The sequence below is a fragment of the Oncorhynchus tshawytscha genome, linkage group LG05 (genome assembly GCF_018296145.1).
Source record: "Oncorhynchus tshawytscha isolate Ot180627B linkage group LG05, Otsh_v2.0, whole genome shotgun sequence".
Classification (NCBI taxonomy): domain Eukaryota; kingdom Metazoa; phylum Chordata; class Actinopteri; order Salmoniformes; family Salmonidae; genus Oncorhynchus; species Oncorhynchus tshawytscha.
In genome coordinates this window covers 54,654,048-54,671,481 of record NC_056433.1, presented here as the reverse complement: position 1 = coordinate 54,671,481, position 17,434 = coordinate 54,654,048, and the positions used below count along the sequence as shown (strand labels likewise).

General features: G+C 44.3%; 2 protein-coding genes across 6 annotated transcripts in view; both read left to right on the top strand.

Moving 5' to 3' along the window:
- The window catches only part of LOC112250978 (histone-lysine N-methyltransferase, H3 lysine-79 specific), a 28,652-nt gene extending 19,966 nt beyond the window's left edge, over positions 1 to 8,686 (top strand). For 4 of the 5 annotated variants that reach the window (XM_024421554.2, XM_024421555.2, XM_024421556.2 and 1 more), the window contains 6 exons: positions 67 to 626; positions 1,633 to 1,835; positions 1,940 to 2,013; positions 2,141 to 2,812; positions 3,525 to 4,236; positions 4,540 to 8,686. In XM_024421554.2, the coding sequence (XP_024277322.1) occupies positions 67 to 626; positions 1,633 to 1,835; positions 1,940 to 2,013; positions 2,141 to 2,812; positions 3,525 to 4,093 (2,078 nt within the window). In that variant the 3' untranslated portion in view covers positions 4,094 to 4,236; positions 4,540 to 8,686. The remainder of the gene's footprint in view (positions 1 to 66; positions 627 to 1,632; positions 1,836 to 1,939; positions 2,014 to 2,140; positions 2,813 to 3,524; positions 4,237 to 4,539) is intronic. The other variant, XM_024421558.2, reaches the window with a different exon arrangement.
- Positions 8,687 to 10,172: 1,486 nt separating this feature from the next.
- Positions 10,173 to 13,548, top strand: amh (anti-Mullerian hormone). The gene is made up of 7 exons (XM_024421559.2): positions 10,173 to 10,367; positions 10,733 to 11,059; positions 11,162 to 11,331; positions 11,669 to 11,780; positions 11,868 to 11,976; positions 12,082 to 12,515; positions 12,609 to 13,548. The coding sequence occupies exons 1-7, from the start codon at positions 10,226 to 10,228 to the stop codon at positions 13,028 to 13,030; spliced, it is 1,716 nt and encodes a 571-aa protein (XP_024277327.1). The 5' UTR covers positions 10,173 to 10,225; the 3' UTR covers positions 13,031 to 13,548.
- Positions 13,549 to 17,434: the final 3,886 nt, after the last annotated feature.

Sequence of the window (17,434 nt, the reverse complement as noted above, 5' to 3'; positions counted from 1 at the left end):
TGAATCCTGCATGTGTTGAGACATATCATGACTGACCAGTGTCCAACCCACTCTGTCCTTCTTCAGGGTACTCCTCTAGCTTAGGGCTGATGAACGGAGGCTCTCACTCTGAGGAACAGGACGGGGCTGCCCCCTCCCCTCCCCCTCATGGTGCCCCTCCAATGGGACCAACACAAGGCCACAGCCCCCCCCTCAGCACCGGAGGGGTCCTCCAGTATGCCGACGGCACCCCCAGAATCCTCCCTGAGGACAGGGCCGAGCGCCAGGGCGAGTCTGACTCTGAGCCCCAGGACAGCGAGTCCAGACGCCGCATGTTCTTCTCTTCTTCCTCTTCATCGTCTTCCTCCTCCTCTGGGGGCGCCGCTTCTCGCCTCCGCCTCGGCTCGGCCAGACAGAGCCAGCATCACCTAGGTAGCCACAGTAACCACAACAACCACCACCACTCGCCGGGCTCCCAACACACAAACTCTCACGGCCATGGGTCTCAGGAGGAACGCAAGCGTGGGAGGAGGAAGCGAAGCTCAACGGGGGCTCAACCTGCCAGTGGCTCCCCAAAGAGGAAGTCCTTTCCTGGGCTCAGCTCCACCAATCACCCATCAGGATCCCCACTCAACATCAACTCCATGGTGAGTCAAGCTACATCCAGGTTGCTTCCCTGTTCTTTAAAACGTGGTACACGGCTTCAATGGCCAAGTTGGTTGCAGAGCAGTACTTGCTACAAGAGTTGTTTGATTCCTTAATATCTAGGCCCTACTGAATACATATTTTAACTGTAGGCTAAAGATGCACAATGTACAAATCTCTCCACCAATTCTTGATTTCTAAAATTCTAAGTTCGCCTAATTTCAGTTTGTGACAAAACAAGGAAGTCTAGAGTAGACAATAATTGTACCATCCAAACCACTGTGAAGTATCTTTTCCATAACCAAAAATGTTTTTTTCAGCTTTTTGAAGCTGGTGTACAAAACCGAAAGTAAGATGCAAAAACAAAACTTAAAAAGGGAAGCATAGAGGTAGTGCACATAGAACAGATCTACTGAGAATGAGAGATCTATTTCTTTGTGAATTTTGTCAGGTCGAACAAAAAGTTACATATTGTAGCTTTAGGGTTAGGGCAGGGTTTCCCGAACTTGGTCCTTGGGACTTGAATGGGGGCACATTTAGTTTTTTTTGCCTTAACACACAGCTGATTCAAATGATCAAAGATTGATGATTAGTTGGTTATTTGAATCAGCTGTGTAGTGTTAGGGCAAAAACCTAAACGTGCCACACTTGTGTCCCGAGGACCGAGTTTGGGAAACCCTGGGCTAGGGCTCATTTATCACTCCAGTGTTAATCTGCTAAATTGTAATGATTCACTCCTATGGCCTATTTATTGCCTACCTCCTCATGCCTTTTGCACACACTGTATATAGACTTTCTTTTTTTTTCTACTGTGTCATTGACTTGTTTGTTATTGGCTTGTTTATTGTTTACTCTGTGTAACTCTGTGTTGTTGTCTGTGTCACACTGCGTTGCTTTATCTTGTCCAGGTCGCAGTTAAATGAGAACTTGTTCTCAACTAGCCCACCTGGTTAAATAAAGGTGGGGGGGGAAAAGGGCTAAGCCTGTTTTCTGTGTTTGTCGTGTCAGGTGAACAACATTAACCAGCCTCTGGAGATCGCTGCCATCTCTTCCCCGGAGCAGTCTGGATGCAGCCCCTGTGGTCCAGACATGGACCAGCCCCCTGTATTGAAGCGAGAACGCCCTCTGGAGATGAATGGCTCAGGATGCTACTCCTCCGCACCCAGCTCTGATGACGACTCTGGCTACCCCGCAGACAGCTCCAGCTCAAGGTATAGTAAACGGTGAAGCAAAACAAATAACATGTGGTTGCGCACTCATTTCTACAGAACAGTACGTTTTGAAGTTGAATTTTCTTGAATTTGTCTTGTTTTAGAATTGAAAGGAAGATTGCCACTATTTCCTTGGAGAGCAGAGATGGACCAGGCAGACCAGGGGACAGGGAGCGCGGTAAGGAACGTCCCAAAATGTGACTGCTGAAGCCTGCATAATTAACATGATATCACTGTCAGCTATCTACTGTGCTTTTTCTTGTGCTCTTTTTAAAATAAAATACAATTCTCTATTGGGTTAACAGGAAGGAAGTCAGGAGGCAGCAGCAGTAACAGCACAGGAAGTGAGGTCTCCTCTTCATCTTCCTCCTCATCCAACAGCAAGTGGAAATCCACCTTCTCCCCCATCTCCGACCTCAAGCAGCCCCTGTCCGAGGTGAGGCAGGGGGGCTCCCCCTTTGGCACAGGGAGAGAGCCGCGGGGCCTGGGCACGGGTACGGACTCAGACTCTGATCACAAACCGCAGCAGCAGAGGAGGGGGTGCGAGGGGGCCGGGGGCGAGCCCTCAGGGTTTCAGGACATCCCCCTTAACCCCTTCCTTAGCCAGGAGTCTGGGGGCCGGCCGGGGGCAGAGGCCCAGGGAGGAAGCAGCTCTGAGAGGCAGGCCATGCCCAAACAGAAGCCCCGGGGTGAGTGGGAGCTGAAGACATCCAGCAGCATGGGCAACAGCCAGAATCTCTTCATCTCTGCAGCCGTCAGCGGGGGTATCCTGAGCGGCAAGGTAGGGGGCAGCCCTGTATCTTCAGCCTCAGGGGCCTCTGTGGGACATTACCTGGGGGCCCAGTTCCCCCTTGGGGGCGCCTCTGTCCTCCAGTCCCTGTTCGGAACCCAGACGTCCGGAACCTCTGTGAGCGGGGCCCCGCGCCTGGTCAATGGACACTCTTCCCTGGGGAGCTTCTCCAGCGCTGGGCTGGCAGGTGAGGCCCACTGACACACCCACTCTAACCAGTCTCCTTCCATTCAGCAGCACTATTGGGTATGGTTTGGGGTAGACTGAGATCAGAGTCCTCAGATTGGGTGTGTTAGACAGTGGTACAGAGGAAGTCAATCGGAGAGGCCTACTGATGGACACAGGTAAGTGGGGGCCCTGTCCTGCTGCCTGTCTGAACGCCCTTGCTGCTTTGCTTTGCCATGGACTGGCTGAACAGATGCTGAGTTGGACACCCTTGGAAAATGCCTAACATTTTGAAGAGAGCAGATCTTAAGACTGATATACTTGGCCACGGGCATGGGTAATGCCCTTCAATCTGTATACTGTGATATAGCCTACAATTGTCTGTGTTGGTTAGCTATACTGTAATACTCTGAAGTATTTACAAATTACAGTGATTAGTAATTAATTAAAGGAACTTGATCTGCATTTTCTTTGGGTGTTGGTGTTAATGCTGCTGGTCATGTGTGTGTAATTCAGAGACGTTTCACTATTTGCACAAAACATTTAGGTAATTTCAGAGGAACGGCCTTTGGTCTGTAACAGCTGATTCAGTCGACCCTTTTATAGTGACATGTCTCTGTCTGCTTTCTGTGTGCCTGTCTGTAAGACTCGCTTGGCGCTATACAAATCCTGGCTGAGTGTCTCTCTCTCTGTGTCCTCCCCCATCTCTCCGTCTCTCGCTGTTTAATCCACAGGCATGTTTCACCACGTGGTGCCCTCAGTGTCCTCCCATCAGTTTGGGGCTGCGCTGCCAGCCTCAGGAGGCCTCAGCTCTCTGCTCAGTCTCTCCTCCTCCCAGCAGCACCAACATCCTGCCCCCCAGTCAGGCTCCTCCTTCCTGGCCTCTGTATCCTCCTCCCTCCCCCTCTCCCATTCCCAGCACAGCCGCACCCAAACAGTGCTGCACACCCCTCCACCCCCCACGCTCTCCCTGCCCCCTCCACCACCATATCTCAACGTCTCCTCCTCCTCAGTCTTGTCCTCTGACCCCAGTCCCTTGTCTCGCTCTGAGGCCTTCCCCTCTTCTCTCCAGCAACAGAGAGTACAGTCCTCCTCTCTCTCTCTCTCGGTCTCCTCCTCCTCTGCTTCTATCTCCCCCTCTTCTTCACCTTCCTCTCGTAGCTTCACAGTGCACTACCCCCCTCATCTGCCCCCTCCAACCCAGGCCAGTAGCTCAGGAGGTGGGGTCAGCATGTGGAGGACTCTGGGCTTGCCTGCTTCCTACACGTCGTCCTCTCAGCACCCTGGCTCCCGGCCTAGATAGGGCATAGGGTGAGGGGCGGGTGGGGGATGTGGTAGGGGGGGTGTGGGTCAATCAGAGGGATAAGAGGAAGAGACTGGTAGGGAGAGACACAGAGACAACCTGGTTTTCCTGTGCTTCCAAAGCTGCTATTCAGTTCTAACAAGGTGAGTTATACTCCTGTTTCCCGCTGGGGCCACCCATACGAAAAATGTATGATGCATGACGGTTTGGCTAAACGTAGCTTTGGAGAAAATTGGCTTTGGATAAAAGCGTCTTCTAAATGGCATTTATCATTATTGTAGGTTTGTGAATAAATCATAACAATACCTGTTATAATCTAAACATTTATTTTTGGTGCTTTTTAACTCTGACAAATCCACTCTTCAGGAGCAGTCTCCTGTCCTGCTTTTATATATGCTAATTGCCAGCATTTGGTTTTGACCCTGGCTCTTTCCTCTGCCTGGCAGGTAACTGAAGAATATCTACCTCAACCCAACGTAACCTATGCAAATGGACAGGTGTGGACCAATGGAAAATACTATCTCACTCGTGCTCCTAAGCCTGCTAAACCGCCACTGTACTGGGACTCAACACACACACACACACACAGAGCTGAGCACACATACACACACTGCTTCGGCAACTCACGCTGACACACTCGCAGCATGGCGTCCTGAGCAGAGTTGAGCGGTCACGGGGGTGTTTGTGTTGTGGGTTGAGGCTGATAGTAATCACTGGGTTGTGTTCATCCCATCCTTAATGAATTGGTATGCTGTCTATTCTTAACATTATAGTGACACATGAAACGTTTCCATGGCAGTAACTTGTAAAGGTACATCACTGTCACCTTGTAACGTGGTGCTAATAAGACTTACTAAATATACATAGTTATTTGTTAAAGACTCACACATTTGACTACAGAAGAAGTCAGTCAGCAGTGTAGTTTTACATATCACTGGTGCCGTTATATTAGTAAAGGCAGCCCGTGTGTACAGTGGGAGATTCGTGTGGGTCTGTCATCCTAGTAGACAGCATTCTCCTCTTCTGTCATTATCTGACCACCGGGTGCTATGTTAGACCTCACCCTCCACGCACACCATCACACACACGCTAGACCAGTCTAACCCAGCTCTGATCAGGACTAGGCACCATGCAGCTGTGCCTCACTGCATCTCTAGCACCCTGCTATCTAACCCTGATCATTTGTTCAGTGAATGAAATATAATTTGAACACATTAGCTTTTGGCTAAGTATAAAACAGGGAGAAGCTGTTTGTTCAAATGCACTGGGTAACATATCTGTGTACCCTGTGACAATGTCCCTGAAGCAGGGACAGCACTATAGTCAGCCGTCAGCCCAGAGTAAAAGGTTCTTAGTTATATTGGTGTAATTATGGTCCGTGTCAAGTCAAAGGATCATTTATGTGAATAACGTTCGTGTCTGGACATGAAATGGTCAGCCCAGAGGTTCTCATTCACTTAAGTGCTGCCGGCTGAGCTGTGCGTCAACACATGCATGATGTGAACAGCAGAAGGACTGGAGGATAGAAAGCGGAAACAGGATTCAGTTACTGAGACAGTCCGTTTATAATCACTACTTATAGAGCCAGCTGGAGTGCTAGGGGCGTAGGGACCCGCAACGCAATGTGCATTCTTCACAAGTAGGAATCTCAACTACTCTTAATCTAAGCTTCTTTGTTATGTTTCTATATCCCTGCCGAAACACTGATGTGATGAAAATGCAGGTGTAATTTTGGGACTCAAATGTTGTTTGTGTTGTATTCAGGCAAGTCTCTGGAGTCATATCTCACTGAGTTCACAGGGTAGAAATGCTGTCTGTACGTGTCACCTTTTGTCCACTAACACTGTAGTGGCGCTTTCTGCAGCCACTTCAACCTGCACACACTGATATATACAAACACCGCTCACACACTGGGAAATGCATGACTAACAAAAACTACTGGGCCATTTTCACAGCTTTTGATTGGATTTTCTATTTCATTTTTGTAAACAGTATTGTACTGTGAATAAGAGACATTCTCTGACTGTATAATTGTGTATCATTTTAGATTATTATATTTATGCTGTCAAGTTTCTCCATTTTGTAAAGTTGTGTTTTTGTTTTCCTGAAACGTGTAACAGTGTAGAATGCAATAGGTTTAAGTGTGTACTTGACTCACAGTCTGAAAACATCATTGGTGCTACAATCTGTATAACTCTGGACTGTGCCTAATATTATTTATACAATATTAAGAACATCAATAACTGTCGATACTTGGTGCTTGTCCACAGGGACATTTTAAATGCTATTTTCTGGCATTCTTTCTCGTATTTAAAATGCAATTATCCAATTGAATTGTTTTAAGCCTAGCGTACAACTGTAGAGACTGCACGATTTGATAAAGCTATCTTCAACCTACGGCTGACTCAGAGTTATGAAAACAGGTAACGCTCTCATTAGATGTGATTTTTCACAGTATTTTTTTGGCATACTGCGAAACACCCTTTTGCTTTCAGAAACTTGCAAATTGTTCAGGACTATTTGTAAATGCATGTGACGCTGTGTTTTGTACAGATATGTTTGTGTTAAGAATGGTGTGTAGGTGAATAAGAAATGCCTAGATTGGTTTTGGGGTATTATATTTGTATGTTGTTGTTTTTTTCATTTGGTGCTGATGTGTGACCCACATCTACAAGCCTGTCAAACAGGTTGGGCTTGGACCCAAGGGAAACAGCAGTGCGGAGTTATTTAAATCAGGGCCTTAATAGAGTGAGTGAAACACCATGACTGTTCAGTGTCAATGAGGGCATGCCAGTCACATGGCACCGTCACATGGCACCGTCTCCTCTGATATACACAGGGAAACTCGATGCTTGTACTATTATGTGGTTAACACATACAGAGGGATAGATTTGTGCTGCAACTAGACTGTCTTGATTTGTTCTGGATTGTAATCAGATTTACTTCATGCTTTTTAAAGAGAAACTTCTACTCTGTGAAACAACATGCCTTTCAGTCATTGTAAAAAAAAATATTTTAAACTAGAAAAGGTGCTGTTTCAACCATACAAACTGATTTTCAGATAAGGTTCTGCATTCAAAAGCCAAAACTCATCTTTCAATTCTGCCTGTCCTGGGGTATGTCTTAAAGCCGCCTCCTTCCCATAGTATGAGCATAATACATCTGTTGTAATTACAAGTTAATTGTTCCAATATAACTGTTAGTAGAATAACTAGTATGCGTTACGTGGGTTTGCAACAACCAGGCTCCATTTTGATCTGATTGTCATTTGCCAGTCCTTACTAATTGAGGATGTGAAGCAGGATATTAATTTATCTTCATTGTTTTGTTTGTTTCATCTGTATCTTTGAGGAGAAATAAGACATCACAGCTTTATAGTCACAATGTTGTCCAGTAGACAACAGTGCTTTGCAATCAGGAATGAGGACAATGATTTGCTCATGTCGGTCATGACCAGAGAAGCTAGTCCCCTGTTATCAGCACTGACAGGTCTTTTGTAATTACTGTTATTGTTGACGTTTTCATTATTTTGTTTGTTTGATATAATTGCAGTTGGTATCAATTATGCTTTTATTATGACATAAGATTCAGATCAAATTGGAATACTCTTAGACAGACAGTACGGTGCTCTCCTACACTTAAAACAAGGAAAATGCAGCTACTGATTAATACACTTCCTCTCCTGTTGTGCTAGAGGAGGGAAAAGGTTTAATAAAATTCAACACAAGCTCGCTTGTTGACTTATTATTAATGTCCCGTCTGAAAATATACTTCCTAGTTGGCTGGAGTGGCAATGTGTGTGGGAGAGAGAATAATATTGTGTAGTGAATATTGTTACTTCGACGTACCCCATTTTAAAAATGTCCCCTAAAGAAGTACACATGATCTCTGGCAAATTTGGATACATATTTAATACTGTAGTGCAGTATACTGCTCTATTAACTTTACAATTAAGACTGTTTCACATAACAAGACTCTGAATCCTGCCAAAGGTCTCACTCAGGAACATAGCAGATATCTTGAAACGATATAACACTACTATGTGCGTCACACTTGTCTATAAACTGTGACTTCATTATCTCTTTCCCTAACTCGGGACCTCTCTTATATTTTGATGTAACTTGAAAAATCATATTGGTGCTTGGAGTTGACAAACTTCCTCGAAGATGTATGTTTGTCTCCTCAATTTCTCACTGTCGCACACATCCAGCCACTCCAGCAAAAGATTGCAGCTTTGTGTTCGACTGGTCTGACAATGTCGTGGAAAATCCTCTTCTTACACTCACAAATGCTTCGTCTCACCCCCTCTTTCTGAAAAGGAATTCATGTCCTTTTTTTTTTTAAGTGTTGTGATCCCTACATAGGGAGAACGCTGTGTAGTTGGACTGAATTTGGACTCTGGATCAGTAGAACTAAGGGCAGGTTTGAGGTGCAATAACAGCAAACACACGTTTCAAAACGTCTTGGGCTGTCATGGGAACTCTTGTTTGGTGTTGGTGCTATTATCTTAGATGTGTAATGACAAATTGAAATTTGCTTTTGTTTATTTCCCTTTTTATGATAATTATTAATAAAATGGTTTCTTATAAAGTATTTAATTTGCATCTCTGCTTATTGGTGATATTCTGCATGTTGAAAAGGTGATTTTATTCATGCTTTTTATTCAAAAAATTGTAGGATTTGTGTATGGTGCATGATATTTTAGTTTGTTTTCAGTGAAGGATTCAGACTATGTAGGGGTGGGATGAGTGTAATTTTTCTACTATCATTATAGTAGTTCTGGTACATTCTGTAATAAAGCTAGGCTTATCATGGTTTTGACCAAAGATGGACAGTAGTGTTTTGAGAATTGATCTTCAGTTCTGTCTTTAGTGGGGAATACACATTTATGTCCAAAATGTCCACTATTGGGGAATAATTCAACATTCAATGTCATCTTTATGAATACTCTCTGAAATAGTGTTCTGTGGTGTTACGTGCATGTTTTCAAGCCATTTAGAAATGATAAACAATTCTTGTCATTTTTAGGGGATGATTTGTGAATCCTTGACTTTATCACTTGGCGCTGTTGTCCACCAAGCAGGACAGACTGAACTGAACGACCTTGATCGTGTGCAAAACAAAGCTGCAGCTGTTGGATTTCTCCATGAAACCAAGGCCGCGAGGCACTTTTCAACCCGAGAAGTCTCAACAGCAGCATCTCATAGTCATAGTCATAGTCTCATAGTCTGTCCATAGATCCTTTAATCCGTCAAGATGTCTTATTTAGCCAACACTTCTTCTGTATCTATCTGGCATGCAGCACATCCATAATCCATCCACTGTACTTAGTCCAATAACTGCTGAGAGAACTTTTTAAAGCCAACGTGTCTGTAATCAATCGTCAATTTGCCATCGCATCCTCAGAATTGCATCACAAATGGCTACTTTTGGGGGGGGGGGGAGACAACTGGTGGGCTGAATTTGGCCCCCAAGTTTCCTAAGCATTTTCTTGTATTTATTATTTTGGAAATCTGTCAAGTATTCCTACGCAAGGTGTGAAATTAGCATGTTTTAGTAAAATATATACCTGTTTGGGCTTCTTACGGTCAATTTGCAGTCTACAAATGATTTTGTAATTTGTGTATATTCTGTTTTGCCGCTGAATCTAGTTGATCATCCCTGAAGAAGAACTGTATGTAAGAAATGGCAGGACACAGAAGCAATGATAGTGTTGATATACTGTAATAGACCAGACATTACCTACGAAAGGCCTTTATAGAATTGTCATTACACGCATGGTTTTTCTGTCTCCTTCAAACATCCTCCCTTCCTTTTTGGAGGTGCTTAAATCGCCAGTCTTTTCTCACCCACAGGGAGGGCAGGTGTCTGTCTGCCACACACAAAACACTCCATTGTCTGTCTTGTGCTTCCTTTCCCTAGCCTTATCTCAACCCACCGTAGTATTCACTGTCCCTCCACATCTTACAACATAGGATAGTTTCTCAAGGACACATCACATAGTATGAGCTGTGTATTTGGCAGCCTGTCCTCCTTAGCTGAAAGAGGGGCGGTACATAAAACCCATCTCCCTCGCTGACCTGACCCAAAACAAGTGTTCCATCCAGACGTGACTGGACAGACAGGGTTACCATGAGGCTATGGTGCATATTCTGCTTGATACTGCTGCTGCCCAGCACAATGGTCACTCTGCCACACCAGGGCAGACTGAGTGACAGCCTGCTAGGCCGGTGTCAGGAGGACCCCACGCCAGACCACCCAGGAACAGGGCCAGGTCAGTCACACTATTCACCATCCCAATTACACTGTCCGTACTGCTGTTTGTAACTTGTTGCATTGATATGAATCTGTATGCCTGGGACCTGGCCATAGCTGTGACCAAACATGGATTCATTAGCATTTGCAAGAAAATATTGTATGCATTGTAATGCACAGTTTTTTTACTTTGTGCTCTATTTGTTAATTACATTACATAACTGCTTATTAGAATTTTCTGTAACTTAATTTATCACATTGTGAATGATGCAATATCATCTCTGAATAAGGTCATCTTTTGGCCATCAAATTATACATTTGTCAAAATATTGTCATTGGAATACAGCCTTCTGTGACTACATTTATTCTGTTCTTTCATCCAAGGAGACAACCGTTCAGTGGAGGTTGAAAAAGGTTTGGGAGAGAATGCCTTAACAGTGAAGGAGACCATAAACTCCCATCCCAGCGCTCCTCACCTACCTGGGGACACTCCATGTTTTGGAAGGATACCGTCTCATGGAGAGGTTATTGAGGATATGTTTTCAGCACTTCGTGAAGGTTGGGGCCAGGAAAGCGACCTGAGAAAGGAGGATTTGACTCGATTTGGCGTTTGCTCACACTCTGATGGTGCTCCAGTACCTGCCTTATCCACACTAGCTGAAGAAGCCAAAAAAGAGAAACATGGGCTACATGTTTGGCACCCAACCAAAGGTACATTTTTGTCTCTTTCCAGATTTCAGTTTTGTAGGTATGGCACAGATATGGATCTGATTCTGAATGTACTGAAATGGGATGTTATGTCTTGTCTATCAGAGCTCATGGAGGGTGAAGTGGAGGGAGGGGGTCTTGTGTTGACCTTCCACCTCCCCCGGCCTCCCCTCTCCAATATCAAGCCCATACTGCTCCTTGCCTTTAGAAACCCCAGAACAGGAGCGCTCGGTGCCATCACTTTCACCAGTCACTCTCTGCAGCCTTACAAACAGGTTTGAATTCATTACCTGCTCAAGAACAACATTCCTGAACTTCTTACTTGTCTCTCACATTTTATAAGTCTTGTCTTTACCATGATGTTTACAGACCATTAAAGGAAAACTCCACTCAAGAACTCTTTTTTCATAAGTCCACTGTTGATACAGTCCCAAATGTTTTGTATGTCAGCTGTCAAGTTTTCAAGATATTGTGCTTTCGCGAAGCAGTGTCACTGGCCACATCATCGCGATGATGCATTTCTCACCATGACAATGTGGCAGGTGATATTTTGCTTCTTTAGTTTTTGATGTTCTGCTATTATCTGACTCAACCTTTTCCCACTTCTCCCAGACGGTATGTATTTCAGAAGGAACACAGTTCCTCATCCTAACAGGAAAGCAACCCGAGGGCAAAAGTCAACTGAAATGGAGATTCAATGTTGACACAAAAACACCAGAGACAGGTAAGAACATCTTGTACAGCTTATCGTATTCAAGTTAATATGCTTTCCTTCCATCAACATGTCTCAAGATTATTCACCTTTCGGCAGGACAAAAGCTGTCTGAACTACGAGGTATCCTGATTGGTGATGGAACAAGAAGTGATGTCAGTGTCATTCCCCTGGTGCTTTTCTCAACGAATAGAGGAACTGATGAAAGGTCAGTTAGCATAGTCTTTTTTCGAATGCGGTACCTATTACTGTCTTTTTCTTTAAGTGATTGAAGCCATAGAGATTCTTAAATGAGTGTAATTGTCTTCCTCAGAGTGACAGAAAAGCTGAGTCCCTCCCCTGCTCCCTCTGGGACCTACACGTTTCTGTGTGAGCTGCAGAAGTTCCTCAGTGACGTCATGCCACCACAGACGCAGTCACAACCATGGGCTGCTTCGGTACCTCTGTACTCTCTGGACTCTCTTCCCCCCCTGTCCCTTGGGGTGTCGTCCAGTGAGACCCTCCTTGCCAGGCTGCTCAACTCCTCAGCTCCCACCCTGTTCTCTTTCCCCACACAGGGCTCGGTGCTCCAGGGGCATCGCGGGGAGCTGTCCCTGCAGCCCGCCCTACTGGAGGTGCTCAGGCAGAGGCTGGAGGAGGTTCTGGTCCAGATGAGGGTGGAGGAGGTGGGCAAAGCAGGAATGGACAGACTGAGGAGACTCCAGGAACTCAGTGTCCTTCCTAAAGAGGGCGAGGAAGCACCAGCAGGTGAGCAGGCCTCAATGTAAATTCATGATCAATGTCTGGGCATTAATTGAATTGCAAAGTCATTGAAACCTTTTTTTTCTTTCACTCACATAGGTGTTGGGAGCCCCAGTGAGACGCAGTACCGAGCCCTGCTTCTGCTGAAGGCCCTGCAGACAGTAGTGGGAGCCTGGGATGTGGAGAGGGGGCAGCGGGCCACCAGAGCAGGCCAGAAGGGCCCAGGGAACCGGCACCTTTGTCGACTGCACAGTCTCACCGTGTCCCTAGAGAAATACCTGCTGTCTCCTCCTGAGGCCACCATCTACAACTGCCAGGGAGTCTGCAGCTTTCCCCTGACCAACGGGAATAACCATGCTATCCTGCTTAACAGCCAGATCCAGAGTGGCCTGGCCCTGGAGCGCTCGCCCTGCTGTGTGCCTGTGGACTATGAGGACCTCAAGGTGGTGGAGTTGGATGAGCATGGAACCAATATCTGCTACAAACCAAACATGGTGGCCAAGGAGTGTGGATGCCGCTGACTCCTCCATGTGGTGCAATGATTGGTATTAAAGGGCCAGGGCACCTGGGTTGTTGCACCATTACTCAATAAAAGTCAAGTAGAATTGCATGTTTTAAATCATTGAGTGCATTTATTTTGTTTATTGTAAATACATTATCACATCTAGTTGTCTACAATATTAGCTGATTTAATACACATTTTGTCACTCCGTTATGTAAATAGAAAACTCATTGGCTCAGTGCACATATTGGATCTTTCAAGTACAATTTGTGCATTATCAATTTGCACCACATGATCGTATTGAAGGCTGAAAGAATATATTGATCATCAAATACGAGATAGGAACCAGCTCATCTTATTGATTTCTGTATACCCTTTAAATATGAAGAACGTTTATGCATGATCAGATAAGACTGTATGGTGTATTTAAGATCATTGTGATGTACTGTAAATCTTCTTTTTTTTTTTTTACAGTAGTAACATTTTAACTACAATATATCCTTATATTTCAACATAATAAACACACTTTGATTAGTCCTTCAGAAAATGTTTTCCTTTTTTGTTGTACTATCCTCCTCTTTCCCCTCCTTTACCATTCTCCATAATGTATTCCATCTATCATTCCTTTAACAGCCCTTTGTCAGAAACATCTCTATTTCTGATTCTCAAGATTCCCCCTCTTCTCTTGGGATTTCCTTTTCGTCCATCGTCTGAGCCCCAACTCAGCAAGCTGTCCCACAGAGAGGCTGCAGGCTGCAGGGAGGGAACACGAAACACACAGGATCATTACATAAGGTTCCAAAGCCCAGCACGTAATTATGTGTTATTCACTGTGTGAAGAAAATAAGCTATGCGCTCCAATACCTGAGCTATGCCGTCTGGTTGTAGACCCGTGCCTCCAAGGAACATCTGAGGAAGATCATTCTCCTCTAGAAGTACATCCAGAGCATCTGAACCACAACAGATAGTGCATGAGCTAGTCTGTGTGCATTGAGGTTATGAGAATCACATCCAGAGCATCTGAACCACAACAGATAGTGCATGAGCTAGTCTGTGTGCATTGAGGTTATGAGAAAATGACAAATGTTTCACAATGTTTCAACACTCACCATGTATTTCATTCACCCCTGAGCTCACAAGCACAATGATGATGGCAAACACTATGCAACGGTTCAGAGTAATGCTTTTCCATGGGTTCTCAACCTCACTCAAACTTTGGATGGACAAAATGCGTTCATATGACACTAGAGGTAAACAGAGAGAGTAATAAGTCAACATGGGACAAAATATATTATTACTGAATGTAGAAATGTAAATATATTGGATAAGGATTGTATTACTGCCGAGGCTCTCAGATGATAATGTTCTGGGTCTGTTGCTTCCTGTAAAGTCAGGTAATATTGAGGTTTTGCTACTGCAAGATATTTAAAGAGGAAACTACTAACACATTGTGTATTCTGCATCTCAGTAAAGGTTATGACTAAATCTACATTTTTCAACTGAAAATTCACTCTTAAACCACAGGCTACAAGGATAGAGCTGAATACACACATGCATTGGGTTACATTGCATGTTTATGCTGAGGCGGTTCAGTCCGATTTAAAGCATATGTGGCATAGACCATGTAGCATTGCTAGAAATAGACATCTTGCTGAATCAACAGAGGAAGAGTAATATACAGACAGATAGTCTTTGTCAAATAAATGATTCCCAAACTAGATTATAATGCAAACCTTTAAAAACCCATACATGACAGATTGAGTCTTACCTGGGTTGACCTTTTTCTCCTATGGAAAGCAATTGATTTCCGTTCACTGGGGTCGGAAAGTGTCTTATAGCCTGCCCTGCTTCAGATGACATGGTCCCTGACAGGCAGGCACAGCTGAGAGCTTATGACAAAAGTAAAAATACATCACTGGAGGGATTGCTGCTATACACCCTGTATGCTATGGACTGGCCGCCCTCATAAACAGCATACCATTCTGATCCCTATCTTCGAAGTGTGTCATTGTAGGCTATGGCGAGGGGAAATAGGCAGTATAGCTACAGTTTGTATGCCAGAGACGTGATAACTATGTTTCCATTAAAGGGCATTACGTGTCGCTTGCATGAATTATCAGACTGGGTATTTTGTCATTAAAATCATCATAACAACAACAAATATAGTACAAAATACAATAAATGTAAGTACCTGACGATAGACACAAGGAAGTACATTAGCTGTGCAGGACAACATTATATTGATGGCTGTAGATTCGTGATTCGTCTGTTAGCATGGAAATAACTGTGAATTAGCAGTTAGAAAATGCGACCATTACAATTAGAACATGCTACCCAACTCATCTCTTACAGCAATAACATACAAACTCACATCCCAGGATGCCCCCGATATCTAACATGTACCGTACACGGTGGCCAGTTTATTAAGTACACCACCCCGTTCACCAAAATGGTTTGCTTCTACAGACAGTGAGTCACGTGACCGTGGCGTTGTTCACGAAAATGGTTCGCTCCTACAGACAGTGAGTCACGCGGCCGTGGCTTGCTATATAAAGCAGGCAGAAATGCACCAAGGTATTCAGTTACTGTTCATTGAACGAAGCAACTTTGAGTGTGGTATGATCGTCGATGGCAGGCGCGCCGGTTCCAGTGTCTCAGACACGGCCAGCATCCTTGACTTTTTACGCACGACAGTGTCTAGGGTTTACCGAGAATGGTGTGACAACCAAAATGAATCCAGTCAGTGGCAGTCCTGTGGGCGAAAAACAGCTTGTTGATTAGAGAGGTCGAAGGAAAATGGCAAGATTCATGCAAGCGAACAGGCGGGCCCCACAAACAGGCAAATAACCACACAGTACACGGGCTATTGCAGCAGACGGCCACACCGGGTTCCACTCCTATCAGCTAAAAACAACAAGAAGCAGCTCCAGTGGGCATGCGATCACCAATGCCCCATCCTCCCTGGTGTCAACGGTACAGGCTGGTGGCGGGGGTGTAATGGTGTGAGGGATGTTTTCTGGCACACATTCGGTCCCTTGATACCAATTGGTCAACACCTTGTATAATCAATACCCCAATGAATTCAGGCTGTTCTGGAGGCAAAGGGGGGGGGGTAAAGACAGCTTGGCAGTCGAAACGTTGGTCATTCAATTTTTGCATCTGAGCTCCTAGAGTGTGCGGATCTCTTTTATTTTCAAGTTTTCTACTCCGCTAGCCAGCACCTCGCCTAAATAGGTGTGCATTTATTTTTCTTCTAGAGGGGTCTGACCCAGTACCTAATAAACTGTAATCTGAGTGTATATACTGTATATACACACACATCAGGACATGTACATAGTGAACTCGTACACATTGTAAATGCGTAAATAGAATTCACTATTTCAGAACGTGACCTACCATGAATTATCAGACTGGGAAGAATTGATGTTCGCAATCTCCACGTAACTGCAAGCGTAACCAATGACATAACATCTTATTGATATGTAAATGTAACCAACCAATAGGAATACATAAACTTTGAATACATATGTCTGCAGTGGCAAGTGGAAACATAACCAACCCTATTACACAAGAAAACTCTTTGCGTAGTGCAAAACATGAATTTAATAATTCTAGGTTCTCTTTGGTTTTTGTAGAACCTCCTGCAACTGGAAACGGACATTTATAAGATAGCCTTTTTCCCAAATCGTCAACGAAGACAGTATCACCAAAAGCAGGTTAGTTGACAAATCTATAGCTGCATTTTGCATAAGCCTAACCTGTAACACCCAGTAGTTATCACATGAATGGTGTACAAACTGCAGCTAAGGCAGTAGCCTGTGTTAATGATAACAACAAAGTGCTCTCCAACCATTAGATATAGCCACAATCCAAAACATTATCATCATCCACATGTCTAAACTATACAGTTTAATCAAAAACATGACTACAGCATTTGGCCTAGAGGAGTAGTACAGTTTGTTTGTTAAAGGCCCAGTGCAGTCAAACGTGATTATTCTGTGTTTTATATACACTGCTCAAAAAAATAAAAGGAACACTAAAATAACACATCCTAGATCTGAATGAATGAAATATTCTTATTAAATACTTTTTTCTTTACATAGTTGAATGTGCTGACAACAAAATCACACAAAAATGATCAATGGAAATCAAATTTATCAACCCATGGAGGTCTGGATTTGGAGTCACACTCAAAATTAAAGTGGAAAACCAAACTAAAGGCTGATCCAACTTTGATGTAATGTCCTTAAAACAAGTCAAAATTAGGCTCAGTAGTGTGTGTGGCCTCCACGTGCCTGTATGACCTCCCTACAACGCCTGGGCATGCTCCTGATGAGGTGACGGATGGTCTCCTGAGAGATCTCCTCCCAGACCTGGACTAAAGCATCCGCCAACTCCTGGACAGTCTGTGGTGCAAAGTGGT